The 13496-nt window shown below is 59.0% G+C and overlaps 1 protein-coding gene across 1 annotated transcript; it reads right to left on the reverse strand.

The window, feature by feature from the left end:
* Window positions 1–1351: 1351 nt before the first annotated feature.
* ABHD15 (abhydrolase domain containing 15) lies at window positions 1352–6159 on the reverse strand. Its single transcript, XM_084650980.1, has 2 exons — window positions 4896–6159; window positions 1352–2456 (listed from the first exon to the last, which is right to left on the reverse strand). Exons 1-2 carry the CDS (start codon window positions 5732–5734, stop codon window positions 1958–1960), a joined length of 1338 nt encoding a protein of 445 aa, XP_084507106.1. The 5' UTR covers window positions 5735–6159; the 3' UTR covers window positions 1352–1957.
* Window positions 6160–13496: the final 7337 nt, after the last annotated feature.

Consider the following 13496-nt stretch of genomic DNA (forward strand, 5'->3'; position numbering starts at 1 on the left):
AGGCTGTGTGAGGTGTGTATAGTGTATATTTTTTAAAATAGCTTGCTTGTATTGTGAAGACTTTAAAGATAAACTTGAGAATTCTAACATAACTATTAACAAATTTAACATAAGTTATCCCACTGGGTTCGGAGCGTCTTGAATGTATAATCTTTTTGTAACCCAGAATGATTTATTCTTCTACCAGTCAGCCAGACATCTTATTTATATGTTTAATTTTGTATATCAATTTTTCTTTTGTTTTCATGATTTCCAGCATGCGTCTGTTTGGTTGTTTGCACAAGTATTGTGTAAACTAAAAGAAATTTTAACTTGAACCTGGCATTTTTACTTTCTCGGATATTCTTCCTCCACACTTTTTGGGTGAACCTGGGGGGGTGTATTTTCCGTTTGCAGCTTCCGGGGGAATGCCTGGTCTTTTGCCAGTCATCTAAAATGCTCCACTGTCAGTTGCTTTAAAAGAAAATGCAAATGTCACCTTATCAGTCCTAGGCAGCGCACGGGGAGGAGGGCAAGTGCACACCTGTAGCAGCACAAACCTGCGTTTGGTTGCAAAACGAAGGCAAAGCTTGGCTTTAACTAGATAGCTGCAGAGCTCCCCTAAGTCCCACGTGTTCTCGCCACAGCCCTGACACAGGCACAGCTGCCATGACCTGGGGTGGGAGCTCTGCTGGCTTGAGGGCTGCTGCCGGTAGCCAGGTTCCCACAATGATAGTGGGAGTTAAAATAACTGTGTCCCTCTTGGCTGCCACCTGTGGGGTCATTGTTACACCCCTTGCTGTGTGCCTGCTAACGTGTGAGTGGGAAGAGGGATGCTCACAGACACCAATTAATGTGTTTGCTCCCCTCCTCCCTCTCTCCCCCCACCGTTTCCCTAACAACCTTCAGCTCGTGACCAAGAACTCTTCCCCAAGGCCCCAGCCTCTGTCCTTGGCCAGTAGAGGGCTCATTCATTCTGGGGCATCGGGAGTGGAGGTGTAAACACGGCTTTAACAAAGCAAGGCCAGGAGCCGGGCATCACTTTATCATGGGTGGTGCTGCGCACGCCGTTATACTGAATAGAGGCCTGAGACTTCCAGGCCCAATTCCTACAGGGATGGATCACCAAGGGTTAAAACAGGGTGTGTCTGTTTGCACCAGCTGGGATGGGTGAGTCTAAAGGTGTGCATTTTCCTTTTGGTAGAAAAGGCCACAAGCACTAACTGATAAGGCTTCTTGTACAGTATATTGTCAGTATTCCGGTATCCTTCCGGTTCACCATACATTAGCGCTCATATATAACCTGTATTAATTGTATAGATTGTGCATTTAAAGCTGTTACCGAGTTGTCAGAAAATAAGAGAAGAGAAAATAAGGTCGTATGTAATATTTTGTTTGTAAGTATCCTTTGTAACAGAGCAAAGGAAATGTTAAAAAATCAACTGTAATAAAGTAATTTTAGTACATGGAGCGTCTGCTGCAGGTTTTGAAAGGTGAGGAGAGGAGGAGAGCGCCTGAGGATCAGGGTGTGGGCTTCGCATCTCCCCTGAATGCTGTTCCTTCAGCAGCACGGTGCTCTCCCATGGTAGGGGCCCAATGAGATTGCTTTGACCCGGGGGCACTTTCCCATCCCAGCACACTCAGGCTGGTCGCTGGGAAGTGTGTGCTCGTGGAGTTTCATAGGCAGAAGGGGAGGATCAGTTAGCCATGCCCAGCCCTGAGAGTGCGCAGCCTGGGCCATTTCCAGTGTGGTGGGAACACACCAGTCATGTCAGCCCCATGGGCTTTCGACGGTCTGCTCCTGTGGGGAGGGGACGGTAGGGCCTTTGTGTACAGCGCCTGCCATCCTGGTGTGAGCGCGCAAGAGGGCTGGGGAAGGCTGTGCAACGGGGGGGTGACTGTACAGCGCTGCATGGCCCTTGGACAGCCTCTCCTAGGGACGCTATGCAGAGGTGCTAGTCGCAGAACCTGCCCGGCGCTACCTGGTGTAGGACCTCTGCCAGCTGAAGATCTCCTGGAGGTGGCAGGCAGCGGAGGAAGCCTCTCTCTTCTGCAGGACACTCCTCCTGCACCGGTGCAGCCCCTTCAGCCTCTCCTCCGCCCGGAAGAACTCCGCGACGGCCATGAAGAACTCCAGCGTCATCCCGTGGCTCCAGGAGCAGGGTCCCTCCCTCAGGAAGCCGCAGTGCCCGCCGTGCGGCGTCAGCAGCAGGAAGAAATAGGGGCTGCTGTGGAAGAGCTCCATGGGGAGAGTGCTGGCCGGAGGTCCCCGGACGGGGTCGTCGGCGCTGCAGATGCACAGCACTGGGACGGCTGCCTCATCCGCATCCCGGAGGGGCTCGTTGCGATCCCAGTAAGCATCCCAGGTGACGGGGTGCTTCTTGGTCTGGCAGAAGAGGGTTTCCTCGAATTCCCGGAGTGAGCGGCTCCTGAACAGCCTGCCCATCTCCACCGCCTCTGCCAGCGCGGTGGCATACCTAGGAGGGACAAAGGCAACAGGCCAGGGCACGGCTCACATGGAGTGGCTGTGTCCGTCTCATTCACCAGAACATCGCTGCCCCCTGCTGGATGCTCTCAGATTTCTCAAGTGTTTCACGCTGGAGACGCATGTCCAACGGCTGCCATAGCTGGCTAGTGGCACTGCCCTGCAGCGGTTCTGGGGTCAGAGCTCCTCAATCCTACCTCCAGTGCCTAATCTGTGTGGCTTAGTGGGGGCCTGAAGCAACAACATGGCAGGGGTGCTAGATACCATGGTGATGGGCATGTTACAAATGCCTGGCTGGGCCATGGTGTTCGTGTGCATCCGCCCCTGTGTTTGTGACACACTCAGTCTGCATAAGGTCTCTGAACTCCTCTCTGTATCCTCCCTGGGCCCCAACCGGGGGAGCTGGGTGCAGCTGGGTCCAGGGTGCCCTGCTTCTAGCCCATGCCACCCAAACCTACAGCCAGTTAGTGCCGCAGGTGCATGTGCCCATTTAATGCCTCTGCTTTTGCAGTCCCTGCCCGTTCAGATCGGAAGGGCCCCACGGCAGCTGTTGTTGGGGCAGGGGTGGCCTGGGGGCTCTGTGGGTCCAGCCCTTCCCTGCTGCCGGAAAGGAGGGGGCGTTGCTCTGCAGTTTCTCGCTCGTTTGTCATTTTGGTCACTTGGGTTGGAAACCATAGCGACAAGGAGAATCTTAGCACCTGGCCTCCCGTACATGGCTCTGGTTTCCATGCCAGCAGGCTGAGGCTGCTGCAGCATGAGAGTGTGGGACATGGAGAGCAGGCGGGCGGGCCAAGCTGTGCGTGAGGAACCCCACCACCGCCCCAGCTGAGTATGGTATCCAACGCGCTACCCCTAAGGGCAGGGCATCCCTGGCTCTCCAGCTGCCCGTGGCAATGGAGCCCTGGCCAGTCCCTGGCTCCCACATGCAGAGCATGGGACAAGGGACTCCGTGCAACCCAGAACGATAACCATCCAATTCAGGAGCACGAGTGTCCCCCTGCCTCTGGGCTGGGCTCCTGCGCATGGCTTTCTCCCTCCTCAGGGAGTGGTGACTTTCCTTCCTTCCCCCAAGAAGGTGCCCCTTTGGAGCGGGCCCAATGGCCTCCCTAGCACCCCCTGAGGTAGCACCCGGCGCCGTTGGACTTCTCCATATTCCTGGAATTGTCCATTGATGGTTCCCAGGCTGCATTGCAGCTGGGGCTCTTCCTCAGAGCAGACGGGGGGGGCACTTAAGGAAATGAGGTGCAGACAGGCAGCATCAGCCCCAATCAGGTGCCCCCAGTAGCAGACTGGCCAAGGGGAGCCGTGAGGTTCAGCGGGGTCCTGCTGCCATTCGGAAGCTGTTTGCCTTGACTCTGCTAGAAGGGAGGATTTTGAGATGGCATGGCTGCCCTTCCGCAGCATGTCCAGGGCCTGCTCTACACACAGTCTCCCCAGATAACTCAGTTGTGGTGTCACTCTGGTAACAGCCCTGGGGTGGACACAGTTCTAGAGGGGTCAAGGGGGCTTACACCTGTGTAGCTTATTCCCCTCCCCTATGGGACTAGCCAGGCTGCTGCAAAGCACCTTTATATCAGTGTAGCCAGTCCCACAGGCGGGGCCTGTACTGCTGTACCAGTACAGTCCATCATACACCAGCTTGGTGCCAGGAGCCCTCAGCGGGGCTGGGCTGAGCAGTTTACCCCAGGGCAGATCCATCTCTGTGGAGAGCTGAGTGGTGGTTTCTGGGCAGAGACATAAAACTTCAGCAGAACTATTTCAAACTCCTGCAGGCTGGTGGGTGTTGGCTTGGGACTAGCTGAGGCAGTGAACTTAGCTTCCCTTGCTGCCCGGCTCCAGGGAGTTTTGACTGAAGGTTTTAAATTGGGTCTGGGGCATTTCTAATGTGCCTGTCAGCACTGGAACAAGGTGACTTTGCTTTCAACAATTCCCCCAACACTCACCTGCAGGGGCTGTCAGCTGGCCCTGCCTCGCTGGCTCCTCGCAGTGCCGCGAGACGGGCTGCCCTCCGTGCTCAGAGGAGCGAGTGTTGCTGGTGAGCTGCTCTCATCTGTTGGGCCTCGCGGCTCCCGCCTGCGCGCTACCTGCGCAGCCTCTGCACGTCTTATCCCCTCACCCATGGGCTCCGTAGCCACCCGATCCAGCCAGACGCGAGTTAATGTGGTTGTGAAAGTGCAGGCTGGTGCCAAGCAAGTTTCCCATGTGCTGACCTGCTGGTGCCCCTCAAGCCTGATCTGCAGCCCCTTGTTACCCCACCCCTGGGATCCTCAAATCTACCCCGAGCCTGCCCTACGCCACCCCTGCCCGCCACCCCAGCTCTGCCAAAGAACTTTGTCCCTGTTCTGTCCGCCCCACTGCCCTGCACTCCTGCCACCTCAGTCTGAAGAAGTGCAGCCAAGAGGGCAGGGGAGGGGCTTGGGAAAGTACCCACCTGCTGAGGCCTCGTTTCTGGTGCAGCAGCAGACTCCACTCATACAGCCAGGGGCACCCGGTCTCCAACCACTCCTGGCACCTGAACACAGGCGAGATGCAAGCTGCTGCAGCCAGGTAGCTGGAGGAGCCGCACTCCCCCAGGTAGGAGAGGAGCAGGCCGGAGCCCGAGCCCTCACTCACGGCACAGAGCGAGGAACCCGGCTGCCGCACACGGATATATGTCACTGCCTCCTTGAGGTCGCCTGGGTCCCCGAAGGCCTGCAGCTTCAGGCTGGCAAGCGGGCTGCCGTTGTGCCCCCTGCGGTTGAAGATGACGGGCTTGTAGCCCTGCTCCAGGGCCAGCAGGCAGAGGTGCAGGACGCCCCTGGTGACCTTGCCGGAGGCATTGGGGAGGACAAGCAGCACCGGGGCGATGCCAAAGGCAGTGGTCGCTCTACTCCGCTTGCCGGCACCACGGGGCCCCAGGACCCAGTCCAGGGCTACCAGGCCCCCATCGGCCAGCTGCAGGAGCTCCCGGGCCAGCTCCGGCTGGTGGGCAGCAGGGAAGAGGAGCTGGAACATGGTCTGGAGCTGAGGCCAAGTCCTCCACAGCCAGCGCCCGCTCTGCAGGGCAGCGCCCCGCTGTAGGCTCCTCAGCAGGCTCTGGGCCAGGGCCGAGGGTTTGCAGATGAGCCTGCAGTGCCCTGCCCCGGGCCCCTCCTCCCTAATGACATCGTCCCCATCTTCTTCCTCGCCTGCACCCGCCGGCTCCCGGCCTGGCCCCCAGAGCTCCCTGGCTAGGAGGCAGAGAAGGGCTAAAGCCAAGGCCCAGGCCGCAAGGCTCCCTAGTGCCAGCATCAGGTGCCTCTCCCGCCTGGGGAAGAAGTGTCTCCCGGAGCCCCCCTGCGTGGGCTCTGCATCAGCCCCCCTCGTTACTGAGCAAATAATGGATTTGTTTGAGGGCGAGTGTGCTGATTGGATGGGGGTTGTGCAAGCGTTAACCCTGCCCCTGCCAGGCGCTCTCCCCAGGGCCCTGGCTAGCTGCCTTGAGGATCCTGCCTCTTTCCACCCCAGCTGTGGCTAGCAGAGAGCTTGCCCCATTCTCCTGCTCGGCCCCTGCTCCTCATGCAGGGAACGAGCGGCTCAGTTCCTGGGGTGGGTGAGCGCTATGCAGAGCTGTTACATGGAGCCCTGGAGGGGTCAGCACTCTGCCCGCCCGGCAGCAGAGGATGGGGCTCATGCAGGAGTAACCAGACCAAGTGCATTGACCGGGCCACACTGGAGTTCAGGTGAGATGAGCGCATGGCTCTTGTAGCCTAACCCCACTGCTGGCCTGCCGCTGTATTGCCCCACGGCCCAGCTGCGGGGGGAGGGTGGGGGTTCTCATGGAGAGGTCTAGGCTGCTGGGAATTTTCCATAGCCAAGCACTCTGCCCCGTGTGACTGGCACAGAAATGGAGCCATTATACCCTGCACCTGCCCTTATGGGCCCCTGAGCACCATGGCCACTCCCACCACTGTGGGCGTATTCATGCCCCCCACCACACCACACCCCACGGGAGGAGGGGCAGGCCCTTGTTCCTGGGTTTGCTTTAGGGCCCTGATCCTGCACTGTGGGTAGGGGACTTTGCAGGGTCAGGTTGCAAACCTGCCCTTCACCCCTTCCTTTTCTCTGGGCCTGGGCCCCGAGCAGAGGTCTGTGTGCACTGTTCATGGGGGTGCTCTGCACACAGACCCCGTTCCTCCCGAGCCTCCCACTGCTGCGTCCGAGGGGCCATGGGCCTGGCAGGAGGGAGAATTCTGTTTCTTTGGGCCAGGGAGGCCCCGGCCCCGGCCCATGGGGCATATGTGTAGCTTCTGGGGCAGCCAGGGGTGTGGGGAAGGCGAAAGCCGCCTGGGGCTGGGGGGCACGAAGGAGGGGCTGGCCGGGGCCTGCTAATCCTGGCCCTAGTACCAAGGTGACGGGCAAAGTCCTCTGCACCCAGAGCCCTGGCCCACTGGGCCAAAGTCCACACGCAGCTGCTCACAAGGCCCCCAGCCTGGGCTGGGTCTGCCCAGGGGCCGGCCTATCGCCCCCCCAGGCCATGGGTGGGCTGAGCCATGGGGCAGGCAGGCCTGCTGGCGGGGAAGTGGCTCCCTAAGGCACCTCATGACTTAGACCAGAACTGTGCCCGCCCTGGGGCCTGGCAGATCACAGGGGCTGCCCTGGAGGGGTGGGGTCCTGGGGGGGGGGAGGCTGGGGCTGGCCTAGGGGAGGGACAGGGCCCGGGGTTGGGGGGGCAGAGCCTGGGGGGCTGGCCAGGGGGACTCCAGCCCGGGGGAGGGGCAGGGCCTGGGGTTGGGGGGGGCAGGGCCTGGGGGGGAGGCTGGGGCTGCCTGGGGTTGGGGGGCCGGAGGCTGGGACTGGCCGGGGTTGGGGGGGGCAGGGCCTGGGGGGGAGGCTGGGGCTGGCCGAGGGGAGGGACGGGGCCCGGGGTTGGGGGGGCAGAGCCTGGGGGGGAGGCGGGGGCTGGCCGGGGGGGCTCCAGCCCAAGTGCTAGAGGGCGGGGCAGATCTGTCTGTCCAAGGCCCGGGGCGATTGTTAGGGCGGGGTTTCCCCCCCCCCCGGCCCGACCGCCCCCATTGGCTGCCCTGGAGCCCGCGACCCGCCCTCCCTCGGCCGAGCCAATGAGCACGTGCCCAGCTGGCAGCCGCCCCCCTCTCCGCCCCCCCGTTTGCTGCCTGCCGGGGGGGGTCACGCCTCGAAGGGCCCCCGCCTGGCCGGGTGTGCGCGGCTCGCTGGGCCCGAGGGTTGACTCGAGGCCCGGCCCCCTGCACCCGCTGGGGCAGAGTGTGGGGGGGGCGCTGCTGGGGGGGGGCGCAGCTGCACCCGCTGGGGCAGAGTGTGTGGGGGGGGCGCAGCTGCACCCGCTGGGGCGGGGGGGGGGGCTTGGAAGGCGCTGGCCAGATCTGCGTTTGCTCCCTCGCAGCGGGCCCCACCAAGTGGGGGGCTGTGGCCCTGTACTGGCCCCCCAGCGCGGCGGGGGTGTACAGCGCACCGCTCCCCCGCGGGGCTGCCCGCTCCTGCCGCCCTTTCACCCTCGGAGCACGGGCCAGGCGTCACACTGCCCCTGACATGCCCCCCCCCAGCACGAAGGGGTTGCCTTCCTCCACCACCCCTGCACCCGGCCCGGCTGGCCCCACACATCCTGACCCTCCACCGCAGCCTCATGCAGGAGCGGGTGAGTCTGGGGACGGCGGTGGGAGGGGCTGGCTGCAGCATCTGGGCTAGTGGGTGGGGGGCAGTCAGAGGGGCTGATGGCCTCAGTGCACCCCCCACCCCCCATTGCGGGTGCAGAGGCAGAGAATGGGGCTGGCTTTCGAGTTCCCATAACTTTTCAGTGTTATCCAGCATCCAATCCAAAAACATGAAATCCCAGCAAGGGCCATTCCTCATAGACCCAGAGTCGAATTATGCCCACAGTTGAAATCTTCTAAATACCACGGCGAATGGCCCTGTGTCCTTGGCCTAGTCCTGCTCTGGAGAGTGCAGGAAATGTTACACCTCAGGAGGGGGGTTTGTGCACGTCCCTGGACCTTTTGGCCTTTCGTTAAAGCAAAAGTCTGTAGGGACAGGACAGCCTGAGGAATACATTTCAGTATTTGTCACTCTTTGTGGCATGGACCCCTTTGAGAAAATTTAATTTTAAACACAGATTTCTGCTCAGCCAGGACACTCATGAAAAGCAGACATGGTCCGACTGGAATTATTTCTTACTGTCGCTGACTACAATGACAGTACATGTAAAGTCAGGTGCGGTCCCGTTCGTAGAAGGGCTGCAGAAAGTCTTGCAGGAATATATCGTGGGCAGACCACACTATGCCCAGCGACGTGTACGTAACCCCTCCCTCTAGCTCCTGCCTGGCGAACGCAGCGCCCTTCACCCGCTCTTTGCAGGCACAGTAATCTGCAGATCTGTCCCTGCCGTGTCTAGGGCCCTGCTGCTGCGCTTGTCACTGTCACAGCCCCCTGCGTCCGAGCACACCGCGTCTTCCCTGCAGCCCTGCTCTCACAGCGACTCCCCAAAGCTGAGGACGGCTGCTGGAGCAGGCTCTGCACCACCGTCTTAGGAACAAGATGTCCTGTGCTGGCTGTCACCCCTCCGGTCCTGACAGGGGACCCGTGAAGATGCCAGACTGCAGCATGAGTCCATATGTCTGATCAGCGGCACGTTTCCGGGGCTGCCTGCCGGAGGCCAGTGGTGGTGGCAGTTTCTCGCTTTTGTTCTTCTTAGCAAACTGCTCGTAAGCACACGACCCAGCGCTGGTTGCTTCTTACCCCAGTACAATGACGACACCAGTGAGACGTAGGCTGAAAAGCAGCAGCTGGCTTGGACTGCAGTTAGCGACCTTCAAATCTTGCCAAGGGCTACTGCTTGGTTCTTGGTTGCCTCTCTGGCTAAGGCCACACAGGGCGGGCAGGCAGGCAGGAGCTGGCCTCCTTTGTAAGGTACCCACTGGGGGCAGGGGTGAGCCTGGGTCTGGTTCCTCCTGCTGCCTGACAAGAACGGATTTGACCAGACAACTGCTGTCTCCCAAGTGAGAGCCCATTTGCTGTGCTAAGGGATGGGCTGATGGCAGTTGCTCGTCCTCTCTTGTTGAAGCTCTTCCACTTTAATTAAATAATAATTGGGCCACAGACCCCATGAAAATCACTTTATACTCCGGGGGGGCTCACCCAGGCTGGGGAGAGTCTGGTTCAAGTGTCACTTGGCCTCCTGGGAGGGGCTTTGAGCAGCCATCTCCCTGCCATGCAAGTGACTGCCCTAATGCGGGGTCTTGAGGTGAGGCTCCCTCAGTCTGGCCTCGTGAAGCTGTTCCACTTTACTTAAATGTTAATTAGGCCAAAACAAAGGGTGCTGTCCTCCTTCATTAAATGTTAATTGGCCTAAAGCATCAGTGCCCAACAAGCAGCCCCCCGGAGGGCAGAGGGGAGGGTATTTGGCTGGGATGTTGGAGAGCTGGGTTCGAGTCTCACTTCTGCTGAGGACAGAGGCATTTGAGCAGCTCTCTGTCACCTCTGCTTAAACTTTGAGCCCCATAGAACTTGTTCACCCTCCTTTGTCCCCAGGGACTAGGTTACTCCCCCAGAGGCAGGAGACCCCCAGCCGCATCCCTTGTTGTGTGAAGGGATTTGGACTCGGGCCTCCCACCTCCCAGGCAGCTTCAGAGGGGAACATCCCTGTTCAAACACCCTCCCCTTCTCTGGGACAAGCATCCTCCAGAGAAAGCCAGGTTTCAGAGTAACAGCCGTGTTAGTCTGTATTCGCAAAAAGAAAAGGAGGACTTGTGGCACCTCAGAGACGAACCAATTTATTTGAGCATATGCATCCGATGAAGTGAGCTGTAGGTCACGAAAGCTTATGCTCAAATAAATTGTACAGAGAAAGCCAGAGAGCTACCCCTTGTTGAGACCTGCCCTGGAAGGCCGGGAATCTCCCTGCAAATCCCTTTAACAGGCAGAACCAGGATCCCCCACCGCCTAGACGAGTCCCCAGCCTCTGGACTAGGGCATGAGTCTGACTCCTGGCCCGGCCCAAACACTACTTAAGTAAAGCAGAACAGTTCCATCAGTGCAGCCAAGGGACCCCCCCCCATCAGTACAGTCCAGACACCAACGACCAGGCCGAGGGGAAATCGAACCCAGCTCTCTGCCCGCCTGCGTGAGACTCCAAACCCTTGGGCTACAGAGCGAGCACTGGCCCAGTTACTGTGTAATTATTTAATTAGCGGAACTGCTTCAGCAAGAGCAGGAGAGCACCCCACACCCCTTAGCGCTGTGATGAGCAAACCCCGGCTTCAGGGGGAGTGGGGGGAGCTCAGGGTTTCAGCCCCACACTGCTCTCGGCTGCAGGGGGTGGGGCTTGGGGTTTCAGCCCCATGGAGGGGGGCTTCAGCTCTGTGCCACTCCCTGCTTCAGCCCCGTCTGGGGGTACCGGGTCTCGAGGCTTCAGCCCTGCAGGGGGGCACTGAGACTGGGGCACCAGGTTTCAGCAGTGGCATTCCATGGACCCCCTGAAAGGGCTCACGGACCCCCAGTTGAGAACCGCTGATCTAGACCATCCCTGACAGATGTTTGTCTAATCTGCTCTTAACAATTGCCAATGATGGAGATTCCACAACCTCCCTGGGCAATTTATTCCAGTGCTTAACCACCCTGACAGTTGGGAAGTTTTGCCTAATGTCTAAATCTCCATCGCTGCAAATTAAGCCCATTCTTGTCCTGTCCTTTGTGGTTAACAAGAACAATTTATCCTCCTCCTCTTTAAAACATTTTACATACCTAAGACTCTTCTGTCCCTTCCTCACGCTTCTCTTCTCCAGCATGAACAAACCCAGGTTTTTCAATCTTCCCTCACAGCTCATGTGTTCTAGGCCATTAATCATTTCTGTTGCTCTTCTCTGGACTTTCTCCAATTTGTCCACATCTTTCCTGAAATGTGGCGCCCAGAACTGGATACGATACTCCACTGAGCGGAAGAATTACTTCTCGTGTCTTGCTTACAACCCTCCTGCTAATACATCCCAGAATCATGTTCGCTTTTTTTGCAACAGCGTTACACTGTTGACTCACATTTAGCTTGTGGTCCACTATGACCCCAGCTCCCTTTCCGTGGTAGTCATTTCCCATTTTGTATGTGTGCCACTGATTATGCCTTCCTAAGTGGAAGTTTGCATTTGTCCTTATTGAATTTCATCCTCTTGACTTCAGACCATTTCTCCAGTTTGTGCAGATCATTTTGAATTTTAATTCTCTCCTCCAAAGCACTTTCAACCTCTCCCAGCTTGGTATCGTCCACAAACTTTAGAAGTGCACTCTCTATGCCATTCTCTAAATCACCGAACAGAACCGGACCCGGAACAGATCCCTGCGGGACCCCACTCATTCTGCCCTCCCAGAGCCACTGGTAATGACTCTCTGGGAGCGGTTTTCCAGCCAGTTTTGCACCCACCGGAGAGTAGGTTTGTCTAGGCTCTTTCCCTAGTTTGCTTGTGAGGTCACGTGACACTGCACCAAAAAACCTCACTAAAGTCGAGATCTACCGGTCCCTGCTCCCCATCCACAAGGCTGTTTCCCTGTCAAAGGAGGCCAGTGGGTTAGTTCAACATGAGTTGTTCTTGACTGATCACGTGATTACCTTCTAGCTGCTTACAAACTGATTATTTGCTCCATTATCTTTCTGAGGCCCACCAATAAGCTGACAGGTCCCTAGCCCCCTGTTTATAGCGAGGTACAGTATTTGCTGATATATCACTTGGGGCTAAATATTTCCCACACTTACCAGACCAGGACTATTCGCACTCCAGACAGGCATTGGCAATTGTATTTAGAAGCTTTCTGCCAATTTGAATTCGATGGCATCTGGCCTTTCGTGTGTTTACGGGTTTTCCTGACTGGATGCCCAATATCGTTTAAACGTTACATGATCTAGAAAACCTGCCCCACGGCCAGCCCCTGCATCCCCCCAACTCATTACTAAGGCCCCTTGTTAAATCTGGATGGAGCCTGCAATGCCTGTGAGGGGCAGGTCACTTGCCCCTGGCCCCAGCGCCTGGTGCTGGCCGTGAGGGGTGCCATGCTGGCGGAGGCTATGGACGGCTGAGGAAAAGTGGCCAGAGGGTCTGGTGTGCAGGGTGGCAGGTAGTGTGGGCAGGAGAACACGGCCACGTGGAGTGGGTCTCGGGGCCAGCTGCCAGCAGCTCCCCTAGTGGAGGGGACGTTGATAGAGGAAAGGGATGTGAGTCCCAGTCCAGCTCTCCCCCCGGGCAGTGTGGCCTGGCACCCAGGCCTCCTGCGAGCTGTACCTGGCTCGTCCCTTCCCCTCCATAGTAAGGTGGCACTGCCAGCCTGGCAAACAGGGGGGAGTTGGCCCTAGTCTTACAGGGGAACCAGCAGCTGCTCCCCATTGATGACCCCCACACACACCTTTCTTGCCCCCCAGGCCTTGCTGAAGCGCCCCAGACCCCGCCGCTCACTCGCTGTGGAGGGGAAGCCCAGGGCAGCCTGGCGAGCTCCCCATGAGCTAGAAAAGGCCCTGGCGGTGCCCAAGGGAGACCTCCAGCCGTGCTCCAGCAGCAGGAACAGCTCAGGGAGCCCGACACCAGAGCTCCCAGGACCCAGCGTGGCCCTTGGGCACAATCAGGCAGGGGTTGGGGTGACCCTTGAGCCCGGAGGTGACCGGGATCGCCTGGACACAGCGCCACCCTCTGGCCGCTCCCTAAACACCTGTGCCACAGCTGGGCAGCCGTCAGCCCCCCTGCTGCCACCCACAGACGCTATACCACAGGCCAGCCCAGCTCCTGGAGGCGTCAGTGGGCCTGGGGCTCTGCCCCCCCAACGGTCCAGCACCGCCCGGCAGGGCCCCAGAGCACGCCCCAACTGCAGGAGCGCCCTGGGTGGCTGGGATGCTTGTGTCCCAGCGGGGAGCAGCCCCACACCCTGGCCCAGCAGGGAGCCATGCTGGAAGGGCAGGCCCCACACGCCTACGTGCCCACGCCCTGCACAGAGGAAGCAGCCTGGGCCGCCAGCGCCCTGACCTTCCTGCTGGTGGTGCCGACACTCGCCGTCCTGTACACCCGGC

The sequence above is a fragment of the Lepidochelys olivacea genome (genome assembly GCF_965140295.1).
Source record: "Lepidochelys olivacea isolate rLepOli2 genome assembly, chromosome: 17".
Taxonomy (NCBI): Eukaryota; Metazoa; Chordata; order Testudines; family Cheloniidae; genus Lepidochelys; species Lepidochelys olivacea.

Bases quoted from the DNA above. Each gene is read 5' to 3' on its own strand.
- ABHD15 (XM_084650980.1), bottom strand. From the start codon at position 5,734: ATGCTGGCACTAGGGAGCCTTGCGGCCTGGGCCTTGGCTTTAGCCCTT. The intron at 2,457-4,895 runs GTGGGTACTTTC...TGTCCCTCCTAG, and splicing joins CAGAAACGAGGCCTCAGCAG to GTATGCCACCGCGCTGGCAG.